The sequence below is a fragment of the Drosophila gunungcola genome (genome assembly GCF_025200985.1).
Source record: "Drosophila gunungcola strain Sukarami chromosome 3L unlocalized genomic scaffold, Dgunungcola_SK_2 000005F, whole genome shotgun sequence".
In the NCBI taxonomy this organism is placed as follows: Eukaryota; Metazoa; Arthropoda; class Insecta; order Diptera; family Drosophilidae; genus Drosophila; species Drosophila gunungcola.
This window is the reverse complement of record NW_026453180.1, coordinates 4,167,344-4,183,347: the sequence shown is the minus strand read 5'-3', so window position 1 is coordinate 4,183,347 and position 16,004 is coordinate 4,167,344. Positions and strand designations below refer to the sequence as shown.

The window sequence follows — 16,004 nt, the reverse complement described above, 5'->3', positions numbered from 1 at the left end:
TCAATGCATATAAATAAATAGTCACAAGTTAGAGATGATTATCAAGTGAAAAAATTCCACTGTTAGGTTAATAAATTAAAATATTATATCAAACTAACGAAAAAACACCACATTCAATTTTTTGTTAGACTTCTTTATAAAAACTGCTCAAACACAGTTTATATATCAGTTTAAATCGCCAAGTGTCTATTATTTTTATCTCTTTATAATCAGTAAATAATAAATGTTCATAGTCATTGCTGTCACTCTGCTCAATGTCAACCACTATCGATGGGTGATGTAAAGTGAATCGGATTTTGTCATTGGCTATGACTACGTTATGCTTCAATGCTTTTTGTTTCATTCACGAAAACGTACACACTCACACACAAAGAATAAACAAATCCCCCGCCCTGTTTCTCCCTTTGCTGCGCAACGTTGCGTATACGTAATGCGATTTTAAAATTTTGTGCATGTGCATTTGACGCTGCTGGCGCTTCGATGCTTTTTTGATACCTTGCTCAACCAACTACGTGCCACGAGGTGTGACCTATCCCCCCTTTTTTCAACCCCTTTCACTTGCCATTTTCGATTGCACACGATTACATTTAATTTCAGGCTTCATGTTGCCATCAAATAGACATTGGACCTGGCCCACAATTTTTGCCTTCAATTCATTTGTAATTGCCTTTTTGCCTGGCTTCAATTAGCGCGCGGAATAACCTTCATAACAAAAACGACACACAAAAAATCTATTTTATAAAAATTAGCATGCAGTGCAGAGATTAGAGAAAATTCCAATTTATTTTTCAAACAATTTGTAACACTTTTTCTTTTCTTTCGCAAGTGTTTTGCTTTTCGCCAACGGCTTCAACCCGTCTGACATTTGACTATGCTTTTTCTCCCTGATGGCGGACTAAGCTTAAGCCTAGAGATGAGCCCGGGTTTTAAATTAAGTCTTAACGATATTTTTTTTTCATAATAAATATGACAATAACTGGTTGTCAAAAAAATTAATTAATCTGTTATGGAAATTAAAATGGAAATTGCGCTTAAAATAAATGTGAACAACTATAAATATAGAGATAGTTGCATTTAATATATACAATTTCATTAAAATTTGAATTCAGTGAATGTGTACGCGATAAATAAAAAATTTTCTCATGCTTCCATCTCCAGTACATCGCATTTTTTTTCGTTGTAATTAACTTTTGGTTTGTTTTTGTGGGATTTCATCTTTGACATGTTGTGTCAACCTCTGTCTTCTTTTTTTTATCACTTTACTTTTGCTTTTGCTTAATTTATTCGCCAAAACAAAAATTTATACATATCTTTGACTTTGTTAGGTGCAAATCCCCTGGTTTTAAGTTTTTTTCTCAGCTCTTCTTTTTTTTTTGTGTTATTTTAACAAATTGTTGAGCACATCACGTTGCGCAAATAAATTCCCCCATGTTATTGTTAGCTGTCCGGTTTTGTTGTTATAGTTATTCTTCGTGTTTGCGGTGTAGTTATCAGCGACGAATTTTGTTTATTTATAAGCGAGAAGTGCGCTTTAAAGTGGAACACGCCAATTGGCATTTTTCATAGAACTGAATTTGTATAACTGCCTTAGAAATCTTATAGATAGGCGAAATTTTGTAAATAAAACGAGTTTTTTGTTGGCAAAGTCAGCTGAGTGTTTGTATAAATGAATTCATGGAATTTAAATTGATAAACATACCTGAAATGCAATGAAATTACAAATAAAATCCTTATACAAGTTAAATAAATAAAATCTTTAAAATAGGCACATATTTAAATAAAACCAAAAGTAAGCTGTTTCCATACTTTTAGACTAAAAATGTAAAAAACAAAATATTTTTCCCCACTTGTAAATGCAAATTCGAGCGGAAATCCATATTTCGTGAACCCTTTTACATAATTCCGTTTTGGACAATTCATAATTCTTGCTAGTAATAATTTATCGAATGGATGTTTTCATACTTTTACTCCTGGACTCTCATCCGGCTGCCAGTTTATGGCATGTTTTTGCCAAGTACCGTGTTTTTTTTTCGCTTGGTACCCCCTTTTAGGTTCCTCACAGCTTGTAAACCTACAACAATGAGAAGAAAACATTTTTCCAGCCAGAGTCAGCCATATTTCTTTGGTTTTCTCTTCGTCTCGGTTTTAACCTCCTGCGAATCTGGCGGGCGCCCCGAAAAATTAGAAACCAAATACAGTGGAGCTTCTTTGAGTAACCTTTTTTATTGAACTAAAACAAATGCATTAAAACATCGAAAGGAAAATATTTTAAAATATCTACTTCTTTAAATGAAATTACTATAAAATAACAAATGTATATAACGAAAAATATTTATAAAAAATTAAATAAAAATGTTCAATTTGTATTAACTGATAGATAGTTATATAAATTGGAAATTGAATTATGGATGAAAGAAAATTTTAGTTTATTAAAATAATTAAATAGCCTATAGTAAAAATTATACAACAAGAATTTTTTTTAAATATAAAAAGTTTATCTAGGTATTTCAGTTAAAAAGTTCATAAAATTCACACAAGCCAAAAATGTATTTGAAAATAAAAACTTAAAAAGGGCGAATTTTATTTAAAAAAAGTATTACATCAAAGGTAATTTAAGATTTTTTTACTGTGGCGCTGAAGCGAGAATAGCAGCAAAAACAATAATGGCAACAACGAAACGAACAATGACAACAACTTTCGCGAAAACCCGTTTTCCACGCGTTCGCATAGCATTACTTTTCTCGATTTTTTTTTGTTATTTTTTTTTTCCTTTGTTGTTATTGTAGTTGGGTTGCCGCGCCCTTCACTCGCTTGATGTTGTTGTATTTGTTACCGCTTTTTTTTTAAGCCAAAATCTTGGAAGCTGCATTTCATTCAAACGTCGACTTTTGAAGCTTCCAAAAAACCGGTTTCACCCACAGAAAAACGTTGAAATACAATTATTATAATGACGACGACAACGCTTATTTTTTTGCCTTTGCATATAGTATGTTTTATTTGTTTGATTTTGCTTTTGGTTTTCCCTTCGGGCCATTAAAAAAAGGGGAAACAGCCGCGGAAATTGGGGAAGACGCATTCGAAATTGCCATTTCGCGTTAACATTTTCTGGTCTCGTGCTGAGATTCTGATGACTTGTAATTTGTTTGCCCAGAGTCTGGGTATACTCGTTTTATGGGCCTTTGGCTGGGAATGATATTATTTTGAAACTAATTAACTGCTGTGTGGGAAGATGTTTGCGGCTATTTTGTCTCAGCCAAATGAATAATTGAGTCGAAAACAAATAACAAACTAAATGAAAAGCACTTGAATAATTTTGGTTCTTTTGATTTGGATGTGAATTAAACCAATTAAAAATTTATGGATATTCTGATATATTAAAGTTATTCTACGTTTATTAATTTAAAACCATAAAAAATCTTAGTCACATAGAACTTAAAAAAAGGGAAAATCAGATTTTGAATGCTTTTCCAACAAATATTTGGATTATTTGGACTTAAGAAGTTACAATTAAACTTTTAACTTTTCAGTTTTTAATTTTGGGTATAAAAGTATTTATTTAAACTACTTTTGCTATTGAATGTTTCTAACAACTTTTAACAAGAGCATTCAACAAATTAAATAATGACTGGTACAATTGCTTTGTAAATAAATATGTTCAACCCAAAAATTTGTCACCCAATTTCCCGGGCATTTTCCGCATTTTCCCCCCTGCCTCCCAACGATTTTCTTTTGTTGGCGCCATTCGAAATGAGGCAAAGATTTTCCTCGCTGTTATTCTTTGTGGGGCGTCTGTTGTTGGCAAAAGTAATTCCCTCAATGTGACACACATCCACGAGATACATAAAAACCAGAAGTAAACTTAAAGATGCTCGCTTTTATTATGTAACTTAGCTGCTGCTGTTGACCAACAATTGACCACAATTGGAGCAGTTTCTGCTTGTGCCAGTGGGAAGCCCAGTTATGGTAAGAAGATCACGAAGCCAAATAGTTGTTAGCCCATTTGCAGTAGGTTTACTACACAGTTGTGGCCCCTCTTATTTTTTCTCCTATTCTCAGGTAGCCTAATTTCAACGCTTCAATGCAGGCAGCACTTCAAAGTTGAAAAACTTGTATGTGGGTGTAGTTCTTTATGACCCAATAGGTATGCCAAAAGCTTATCTGAAAAGCATCATCAACAGGAAAAGGGGGAAAGTCCACTGTCGAAAACCGTAGTAAATACAAATAAATTTTACTCAATTTAAATATTATTCACTAGTATTTATAACTTTTAATTAGACAATTTTTCGGATTTGATTTTAATATCTTCAAGCATATATTAAATTTAAACCAAAAAAATTTTACATTAATATAATGCATTTAAATTAAATAGGAACTATTTTCAATGGAATATTTTATTAATAATAATAAATATAAAATTTCAAATTCAATAATCAGATATTTATTTTTTATATTCAATTTATTTTTTGTCAGTGTAGGCCGGTCGGTCCAACCTGGAATGAGACGACATATCTCAAGCTGTTTTTGTTGACTCTTCTTTAACCTTATCTGCAATCCTTTTGCTTGAAATTCTCTGAGTATTTCTCCCATTTTCCCCGCATCATCAATTGTTTGGCCAAGAGATTTCCCAAAGCAAACTGACATGGAGCTTCAGATGGCAGTAAATAAATTTAAATATTTGTCCAGTTGGAGACAAATAAAAAGGTTCCCCTGGGAAACTTTTTTCGCTTGAGTGACGAAAATGGCTAAGAATAAATTGATAAACCTTTTATATTCAATACGTAAACGCAAATTGGTAAAAAGGAAAACTCAAAATTAACTTTTTACAATTTGGTATACATTTTTTTTGTTTTGGCTTAAATATATTCATAATATTTGGGTCTACCACACTCGCTTAAAATACTTATTTTTAATAACCTTACTAATAGCATTTTACGCATCATTAAAATAGCATTTTGTTTCTGGTTGTTGCGGGTAAAAAAACCATTATTAAATTCCAAATGTTCAAAGCACTTCGTTAAATATTGCATTATTGTAAAAAATGCAACAAAAGCATTAATAGTTTACCCAACAGTTTGCAGTTTACGAAAAAAACATAAATGAACAACCACATTCCGCCACAATAGCGGTAAAAGTGGGCGTGGAATGCGGCCATTTAATAACCGGTGGCCCAAAATGGGGGAACGCCTGCTTCCGTTTCCGCAGAGCATTTCCCATTTCCATTGAAATGTTTGCGATGTATGCTAATTGCTAATTGTAGCCTAGCCTAGCCCTCTTCGTTTAGATTTTCGATTGCAGCTGAGATAGCATACTTTTCTCAATGTCATTTGTCTTTGAAAAGAGTCTGTTCCATACTTGAAAATTAGATTTAGTCTTGGACATTCAAAGATTTCACGATAAACATGCCCAGAAATTTAAAAATTTGGTATAATTGGAAGATATAAATTGAAAGAAAATTATAACTTCGCCGATTTTCTATTCTTACGAATAAACTTTTAAATGAAGTAAGATTTTACAATTTTATTATCTGGTTTAAATAAAACTATGACAGCGAAAAAATGTTTTTCTTCCTTGTTTTATTAATAATTAAATTTTTATTTTTTTAATTCTTATTCTGCAGCTAAGAAACAGAATGGAGCTGCCATACGCACAAATAGTTTGGGATCGGGCACTAGAACACCGCCCTTGGAAAGGAAAAGCAAACTTAGTGCGCTGGGCAGATTCTTTAAGCCCTGGAAATGGAGGCGGAAAAAGAAGAGCGAGAAGTTCGAGGCGGCCTCCAAATGTAAGTTTTTGAAACACTTATTCATTTCAAATGTTTCAAAATGTTAATTTTAATTGAATAACAGCGCTGGAGCGTAAGATATCTGTGCGTGCCAATCGTGATGAGCTAGTGCAAAAGGGGATTCTGATGCCAGAGAGTCCCCTGGGCAATATTCCAGAACCAGGTGAGTAATTTAAACATTTCTACGTATGCCTTTCATTCAAAAAAAAAAAAAACCAGGAAACACAGCTAAAGTATTAGATTTCTATAGCTTTCTTTAGTTTTAGCAAAATCAGGAAATTAACAAGTATTTTATAAAAGGAAAATAAATGTAAACCCGCCAATTACAAAGCAAACTCCCGCTTAAATATCAACATATACATTTGTTGAATTTCTTAATGCGTGCCAAGCGCACAAATTAACTTGCTATTTTAATTCGCCATGTGCAACAAAACTTTTTGTTGGCTGCCAATTGTTGGCAAGTTTTGCTTACGGCTCAACCAGAAGATGGAAGAGCAACAAAAGCCAGCGCAAGCACAACGGAAATTGGCCATAAGCCACGCACGAAATAGCCCTGGCTTATGGTGTGATATGCCCCCCTCGAAACCCCTCTCGGCTCCTCAATCTGCGTAACTAGACAGGTTAGCACTCTGCTAAATTGTTTGCCAGCCAAAGAAGAAGCGTCTTCCTTCCTTCCGCTTGAGTTGCGTAGTTGCGTAGTTGTGACAGGCAGAAAGACATCTCGTCAATTGGCCAGGTTGTGGTGAAAGAGGAAAGCTAATGGGGGCTACAGAAGCAAAAATCAGAGGAAATTGTAGAAGAAAATATAGAACTGAATTCTTATAAAACACATTTTAAATCTGTTAAAGTCACATTTTAAAGTTTTAAAGGCAAAAGGTTAAGTGCAGAATTAGCAAATTTAACTGAACGATATCAACTCTATAAGAAATCTGTGTTTCCATATATTGCCGATGTATTATACAATTAGTTTTTGATATATTTGTTAGTTAATGGAAATGAATAGAATAGAACAGAATCGAAAATAGAAATAATATGCTTAACAACTCGCGTTTTAATGTTGGTTTATCAATCGTTAAGGAATAAGAATCTAGCAAGTTTGAAATATACCATACATTCAAAAATATATCAAAGATATCATGCTTTATTTGCAGAAGCACTCGCATTTTTACTTTGATGTATTAATCCCTAAGAAACATAAACTATCAATTTAAAATATGAAATATATTCAAAAATAGCGCAAATATTTTATGCACAATAGGCCAAAAACTCGTGTCTTAATTGATTTATCAAACCTTAAGGAATTTTTGTTTCCTATAAAGTGTTATTTTTCTTAGTGTATAAGGCGAAGGAGAGACAAAAGTGGACATTGGAGGTGTGGCATCTCAAGGAGGCGCCTTGTCAACAGACTTTACGAGTGTCCATCGTCGCCGAGTCGCGACTTTTCCGCTAAATGCCAATTAATCAGTGGCGACTAATTGTCCATGCCCATGGAATCCAAGGGGAAACAAGAAAAGTAGAAGCCTTTCCTCACTAAAAACGCGAAACGCATTCAAATGAGATTGTGAGAAGGGGGTTTAGTAAAGTAGGAAGGGGGTATCTTTTTATAGCGAGAATTCCGAACCTACCTCAACTTTGAACTGCTTGCGGCAGGCAAAGCAAGCAGTTTTCTGAAGCCACCACCACAGATGGCGCCACCCAGTGAAAGTCATTCCCCGAAAGAAAGCTGTTTGTGTACGCAACAAAAAGAAAGCTTTTATGAATGGATTGTTATTTTGACCGGCGTTCTGTAAACTATTTCCTGGAATTTTTTATTTCCCGATTTCCTAGAATTTATTTAACTTTTTGCGGGGCTATTAACCTAAAGCTGAGATAGTTCTTTGGCAATTCTTTAAGTCAAATGTTAAAACTGGATTTTAGTTTTAAAGATCTCCGTAATTGCATGTTTGCAATTATTATTATTTATGTGAAATTTATATTTAATCATGAAAAATTTAACTTTATAAGGTTTTTTATTTTAATTATTAATATTTATATATGGCCTTTAATGTTTAGAATTTATGAATTATTTATATTTAATGGTGAATTATGTTACAACCTTTTTACAGTTAAGTTTTTTTTTTATTTATTTTTATTTTAGTTATTAAGGTATTTTACATTTATATTTAGAATTCAAAAAATTAATGCAAAGACATCAAATCAAACATTTTTTTAAAAATGCAATTATTTCTGGTCACTGATAATAAATAAAATAAAATACATGTGAAGTCTGTTGTGAGCTTGGAACATTCCATTCTAATAATAGTAACTTTTTCTTACAAACTAAATAAAGAATAGTCTTTCAGCCATTTCCAAAGACTCAATTAAAACTGGTCATTGATTTGCAGGCGAGGAGTCGTATTACAACAGCAGCAACAGTGGAGCCACCGCCAATGGATCCCTGCTCAACTCAGCCGTCCACAACAATTCCATGAGCCAGGCCAACAATTCCATAAATGCCACCACCTACGGCACCGCCGGAAATCCGCTAATCTCCGCCGCGAATCAGAATCAGAACCAGAACCAGGGACTTCCCAACTCGATCTCCGTGCAGCAGTTCAACAACGGACAGAATCCACAGAATTCCATGGCCAATGGCCTTGTGGTTGGCGTCGGCGTCGGCGTAGTGGGTGGCGGCGGCGATGGCTCCTCGGACACCTCGTCGCTAAGCGGTGGAGTCCCCCACTCCCAGTCGGCGCCACAACAACTGGGCGTGGGTCAGCCACCGCCGCCACTAACACCACTCGCCCAGCACCACCAGGCGTTGGCCCAGCAGCTGCAGCAGCGATTCGCCATCAGCAACAATAACGGTGAGTTTCTGGAAAAGATAGTAAAATTATTAAAAAGATTTTTCAATATTGAATAAATGAAAAAAATTATGTTTCTTGGAGTAACTTCGGTCGATTTTACGAGGTAAATATCTCAAGAGATCTGAAGAGTCTGCCCAGAAATCTTTAGTTTCTCATGTGATATTTCTCAAAAGATCTTACATAAATATTTAAAACATATTTCAATAGATCTTTCAGATCACTTTCAGATTTCATGCCCCTAGAAATTTATATATTCTCATAATATTTCCAAAAAAAATTAAAATTTATAAAATATTAGAAAAATAATTCTAATAATATTTTAAATGATATAGAGTAATATATATATTTTAGAGTGATTTGGTAGGCTTCTTTAAGAAATATCTCAAGAGAAATTACACAAGTTTCAAGAGCTGTCCCAGAAATCTTTAGTTTCTCATGTCATATTTATTATTCATATTACATTTATCTTAAGATCTCACAGAAATATTTAGTAACAGATTTCTAACAAGTTAAAATATCAATGGTTTGGAATCAAAAATGATTTTTTAGATACCATATCCTACTCTAATTCATTAAGGTTTTTTATTTAAAATTAAAATTGATAAAAAAACAACATTATTATTTTAATATATTCAACTTGAAAACTACACCTTAATTTTTGTGGAAAAACAAATATTTATTTTTGTTTGCCATGCGTTCTACATGTTGTTTACATAAAATGCAAACTAAAAGTATGCAACATAGTTTTGATTTTATACAAATTAACTCTTACAATTATTAAAGATTTAATCATCTTTTAAATAACTGCAAAACGTTTTAATATTCAGTCTTAAAATATAGTTGGGGTGAAAATATTTTAAGTGTCTGCTCCTCTTATTTTCGTCATCAACATAAGCCATAAATTAGAGACACTTAAAGTCCATTTAAGCTCAGTTAACGCCTAGTTAAGGGTCACCCACGCACACACGTTTACACTTAAATTTATGCAAATACTCCTACGTCTGGGTACATGTTTGCTTTTTCACTTTTCAAATCTTTTTTGAGCACTTGCGGCAGTTTGCTAAAAGTCTATCGCATGTTAAAGTAACTAAATGGGTTTCTCAGACAAGAAACAGTGGAACTTCAATTGGTACTTCTTTTCAAAATAAATTTAAAAAAAAAATGTAATTCTTCTAATTTTCATAAAATAATAATTCATAAGTAAAATTTCACAAAACAAATTTTGTTTGTAAATTATATTTGTGACTGAAAATATATTTTTTTTATAATAATTCTGCTGACTTTAAGTTTTAAAAGTCTTAATTCTTAAGAAACAGAGAATAACATTTTAAAACCTAGTTAATTTTGAGTCAATTTTAATTTTAATGCACTTGGTTTGTTTTAGGAAAGAAAGACTGTGGGTGAAAAATTTGGGGATGCCAGGCATCTTGCCATAACATTTAACATACCACAGAACCTTCAGAGTTTTCGGCATTGCGTTTTCATCTCCAGCTTTATATTCTTCTGATAATTAGCACAGCTACGTACACTTATCGTCCAGTTTGTTTTATATTTTTGATGACTATTAAATTTTCATGGCGCTGCCTTGTTGATTTAACTTTGGAGCTTTTTATTGCCGTTTGCATTTGCATGGGGTCCTCTCTTTCTGGCCGGCTCTACCCCTTTCGTTCGCACCCATTGAGAAGCTGCAACCGGCATACGGTTACATCTCTCCTGCCCTCTCTTTCGCACAGTCTGCGCACGTTTTGCGCTTTTGTTTATTTTATATTTCGGTGTTAAGAGCAAGCTGCTCCCCGTTTTTATCGCCCGTTCTTTCATTTCCTCTCTTCGCTGTTCTCTTTTTTGTGGGGCATTTTTATGGGAAACCCGATTCCAATCCGTTCTCTTGCTCTGTACGCTTTTGCTCGCTCTCTCTCTCTCAAACCTGTTAAGATACAACGATTGTGTGTTAGCATTTCTGATTGGAAATTCAGTTCTCATCCAGTTAACATTATAACGCGTTCTCGTCGCGTCCGTAAAAAATAAAATTATAAAATAATAAAACAATAACACCAAAAAACGTGCCGAAAACTCAAGCAAATCGGTGTAGGAAATTAGTAGATATTATTGCAAAACTGCGCGAGTAAAGTGCTTTATAAATAATACGTAATTTACCCCGTGTACATAACATAATGCATAATAATAGTGTTAGTGGTTAATAACAGTACGCAAAAGTAATTGCAGTTAAATATTTCGACTCCCCTGTTCACCTTTCGCTTTTTGTGCTTTTATTTTCGGAGTCACATGGGTGATACGCCGGTTCTCTCAGGTTTCTGGGTTCCCCAATACCACAATTCACAAATCCCCCAATCGAGGGTAAACAAACGCCGACGAGGAAGTAATCGTAAACTACTGCCGCCCATAAAACACTGCAGCTATTAATCAGTCGCATATTGGAATGTCTAGATCTGAAATTCAAGTGTCCATTGAAAGCGAGGTGATAGAAATTGCTTATGAATGCCATTAGCAACAATGTTTTGGACAATGAGAGTGCAAAATAAGGCAAAAGGGTTTTCATTATAAAAAAGTAACTTTACTAGTTGTAAAAGTGTTTAAAATTGTATTTTTTGTATTAAAAAAGTGTCTCAACTATTTATCTTTTGAATTAAATAATTGTTTATTTATTAACGACACATGTTAAATAGAAAAGTTCAAACTTTTAATATTACAAATGTTCCCATAAAATTGTAATATTAAAAGGTAATCTTCAATCTTGATAGTTTTAAAATAAATTTTGTATCTCCAAAGTTAGTCTCTAAATTATTTAGCTTTTAAAAATTGTTAGCTGTTTATCAAAACTACAAATAATCGAAAGATTCTTAGTCATTAGTATGTTTTTTAAGCATTCCAAATATTTATGTCACAATTAGTCATATTTTGGTAGACCCAAACCGGTTCATAATAGAATTTCCATATTTCCACAGTTAAATTCGAGGAGATCTGGTTATGGAAAGTCAGCTTAAAAGTATTTAATGTTTGTTTGAGCTGGTAAAAATATGTTTTTTTAATCGCTACAAATACTAAAAGCTAGCCAAACCAGTTTTTACAGCATTTTTCTTATCTCCAAAGTTATAATCGAGGTTTCATAAAACGATGTAGTGACAAACACTTGAAGCTAAGCTGTTATTCAATATAAAAATTATTTTTAGTGTTTTAAAATGGTAGTCTTAAATTGTAAATAGTTTCAAAAGAGACCTGCCAAAATTTCTTTTCAATTTACCCATAAAAACCACCGCTTAAAGTTCTCCTGCAAAGTCATTGCATTCTTTTCAAACCGCAAGCCTTGTCATCATAGAAATTTGAATAAATGCAATTTAAATTGACTGAGCAAAAGCAACAAAAATAAAAGGAAATTCGGGTAGAGGGGGAAAACGCTTCGTCAGCGCCACCCACAAAATCAGAAAACAAATAACAAACCAAATGAACTAGCAGCGGCAAAAAAAAAAAAAAAAAAACAAAAGGAAAACATTTCGCCTCTTGTATTTTCCTTCGTTTCGCCGACGAACAGAACCCACAAAAGCGAAACAAAAATATTTTTGTTCCAAAAAGGAAAAAAATACAAAAAGGAAATTTTTGTGTAAATGCAACATGCGAGTGCATTAGGGCTAAAAAGAGAGGAAAAGTGAAGAAGGCAAATTAAACACGGTTGAACTTCTGCCGCCCACTTTTTCCCCGTTTTCTACAGACCAAAACATACATTTACATTTTAATTTATGTATGTCTGTGGAAACAGGGTGATACCTACATGTGTCTTATTTACTTTTTAACAAAAGATACTCAAAGAAAAAACAGAAAAAATTAGGATTTCAAAAGTAGCCTTATAAATTAAATAAACACCCTGTTTCTAGGCTTTCAGAATCATGAAAGCTCTGAAAGTTTTTGTTATGGAAAACTAATCCCTTTTTTTTAACAAACCAAATTGAAATAATAATTTTTTCTTTTTTTTTTTAAGTAATAAAATAAAATGAATATATTTTTAGGGGACTCCACACAAAAAGAAGTCATTTAATGATGAATATTAATGTTTGTCCATTTAAAGGGTGTCCATTTACAGTGTGTTGCCCTATGGAACCCCCTGAATGGGCACCCCTGTTTTATTAACAGGGTGTTTCCTTATGGAACCCCTTTTCATTTTAAGCCCTCTTTTTCCTCAGCCACACGCATTGCCACGCCATAAATTGCGCTCGCCTGCACGTCAGGAAGTCGTTGGAGCTGTCGAAAAAAGGGGGACAAAGGGGGTTGGGAAACCCCTCGCACCGCCACCAAAAAAAAGGGGGTGTAAAAATAGGGGCGGCAGACAGGGGCGTACAGCAAACTTTAATTTTCCGCCATTCCACTTTCGGTTGACTGTTCGCTCACATTACGCATACGCAGCGTTGACGGCTGCGAAAAGTATTGCCTGCCAATGGGCGGCTCTCTCCTTCTCTAATTCTCTGCACTTCTAGCTTTCTCCTTTTCTGTGCCTTTTCTCTGCCTTCTCTCTGCATTCTCTTTGCTCGCTCTTCGCCTTCTCTCCCTTTGTTTTTCTTTCTAACCGCTCTCTGGGTATATCCTTTTTTTTTCTCTCCCTGCTCATTGTTTTGCATTGTTTTTATAAACTTTCATTTCAAAATTAATTGTTTCATTTGAAAATCCCAAAAAAAACTAAACCATATAACTTATAACTATTAAATGGGCATACCTTTTATATATATCTGAGTTTTAATATATTTTTATAATCCATTTTGTATGCGAATTTCCTGCTCTGATAAATGTTGCAACGGTTTTTTTTTCCCCTTCCGAGGTCGACCACCTTTTTCCTGTTCATTTTCCCATTGCATCCCTGCTGTGCATATGTGTGTGTTTGTCTGTGTAACAAGTTCTGCAAGTGTATGAGTATGGCTATTTTAAAATCATTTGACTGATAAATAGACGTTTTCGATTATTATTTTTATTTATTTCTCCTGTTTCTATACACATACTTATGCACTGATGAATCATCTCTTGAGTTCAAGTTCTTCGACTTTGTGTCTGTCATCAAATTGATAGCCTTCCCCGCTGAGGAAAACACTTTGCAGTCATTGTTGGGATAGGTCACGCACTTTGTAATGAGAGTGCGCCGTACAGTGAACACCCATCCTGTTGCTCTCGTTTTCGATTCCCGCTGGGAGCTTATGCCTAAGTGAGTTATGGCCATTAGTCATTTCATTTCATTTTTATGGCCAAGTGCTTAGAGTTAATGACCACTGAAAGAAAAACGAAAGTTTGCTTAAATAGATAAGAGTATATTGAACTGCCAGCAAAAGAGATATCGAACCAACAAAGGAAGATATGTTCATATATATTTGCCTTATCTTATTTTCAATTATTATAACAGTTTGTAAAGTAAAAACTTTTTCAAACTTCAACTGCTTCAGTTTTCTCTATGGTAATTTTTTTATGCAAGATTTTTAATTTAACAACTAGACTTCACATCTAAACTATTATAAAAATTAATTTAGCAACTAGACTAGCATAAAAATGTTTCACAGATATCCCAAAGAAATCTGTCATACATCAAATTAAATATTTGCTTAATGCAAACAAAAGGAGGTGATATCACTTGAGGATGAAAAATATTTACAATTTATGATACAATGTTGACTAAAGTCAGATAAATATTTTATGATAACATATTTATTAAGCCAGCAATACATAATTTAATATACAATATTTACTTTTGCCAATCCCATATCGTATTTCCCACCAATCTCCGCATTCTAATCTAATAAAGATTCTCCTCTTGTTTCGGCTCTTCCCCAAAATGAAATCTTATTAAAACAGCATTGCTGGAGATAAGAAATACATATATATATCTTCTATATATAGAGTACACAATACCTAATTGAGTCACCCTGATAATGCAACTAGTTGGAGCCAATGGGAGTGTGTGGAGATTTCTACTGTCTCGACGACTCTCGTAATCTTAGCCAGCATTTTATAGGAATGTTATTCTTGCTTCTTTTCCTCGAAGGTTGGATGTACTTAGTCATCAAGGGTGTTTTATAATTGATAATCATTATTTGTATTCAATCAAATTTTGGAAAAAAATTCACTATTTGAATTAAATAGTTATATGAATCAGAAAATTATAAATTAAGTCTTAATTTAAATAAAACCCTTAATTGAATCTAATTTTTCACATAAATCAATGAATAAAAGATATATGTAGTCCAAATGTTTTTTTCATTCAAAATTTGGGTTAACAATTTAAAGCGAACAATTTAATATTATTTCCACCGCGGTTTTTATTCAATTTTTTTTTGGCTCTCCACCTGATGTGGTTTTCTTGTTTTATTTGTTTTGGCTAACCGGCTCATTAGTTGAGGTCACCTGATGAATGAATTCGTTCCAATTTGTTTACCCTCCCAGCGGACGGACAAATATCTATCTATTATAATGGAAATTAATGTGCAAAGTCGCCCGCGCTAAATCGATTTTCATTCACAGCTCTGTTTTGTTTGTAAGCGAATTTAATTTGGCTAATTAAAATCCAGAAGAAAGGAAAACACAGGGTTTGGTGGGGTGTTCAAGTCAATAGTCCAATCGGGGTGACCAAATAGAGACGAGAGTCCACTCCCATTTTCCTACCTATATATATATGGTTTTTTTTCGGTTGCATGTCCGACGCTCGTAATTCCGACATTTGGATATCCGGTTCCTGTTCGCGAGACAACACACATGCAAATGGCTCAACAGGGTTTGCTTTTCATTATTTTATGCCGATCTACTTACTAATTTGTTGTTCAAATTTATATTTCTCAGGATATATATGTATACAAGTATTTCGGCCGCCTCGACCCTCACAACCTCATTAATTAGGAAATTCTTTTCGCCGTTTTTCCGATTTATTGTTTTCGCAGTTCCCCCCAGTGTAAACATGTTGCCAAAAGGCAGAGCTAAAGAGCAAATGGGCGAAAAACAAACTGAACAGCTCACAACAATCTTTCATTTTTTCATTTTTCATTTCACATTCATACCCTATTGTTCGTTTGGGGAGTGCTAAACATTTCTGGAAGTGGAGGTTAATTTGAAAAATGGTGGGAAATTTGATAAGCAAAGATAGGGGATATTAATGAATGTGTTTGTGGTTGGTATATATCATGTATATATTTTTTGCTTTAAGAAGTTTGTGATGTATTTCCAGTTTATTTATTTAGTTTTTAACCCTTTAAAAGCTGCATAAAATACATTTGTCTATTATTAATATGAATTTTTTCAACTAAACTAAACAAAAAAGTCGTATGATATTCTGGAATACCTTTTAGCTGCTCTTTTAAAATTTCAATTATTTTATTGATTGATTGGCAGTTGCCAAA

General features: G+C 33.6%; 2 protein-coding genes across 20 annotated transcripts in view; one reads left to right on the top strand and one right to left on the bottom strand.

Annotated features, from left to right (window-relative positions):
- The window catches only part of LOC128258936 (protein encore), a 165,035-nt gene that overhangs the window by 85,783 nt on the left and 63,248 nt on the right, over positions 1-16,004 (bottom strand). The window lies entirely within an intron of this gene.
- Positions 1-16,004, top strand: part of LOC128258938 (protein nutcracker-like) — a 114,285-nt gene that overhangs the window by 42,042 nt on the left and 56,239 nt on the right. For 16 of the 18 annotated variants that reach the window (XM_052990970.1, XM_052990969.1, XM_052990966.1 and 13 more), the window contains 3 exons: positions 5,618-5,782; positions 5,847-5,945; positions 8,167-8,628. In XM_052990970.1, the coding sequence (XP_052846930.1) occupies positions 5,618-5,782; positions 5,847-5,945; positions 8,167-8,628 (726 nt within the window). Of the gene's footprint in view, positions 1-5,617; positions 5,783-5,846; positions 5,946-8,166; positions 8,629-10,647; positions 10,842-16,004 lie in introns of those variants that run through there. The other 2 variants (XM_052990978.1, XM_052990979.1) reach the window with 2 other exon arrangements.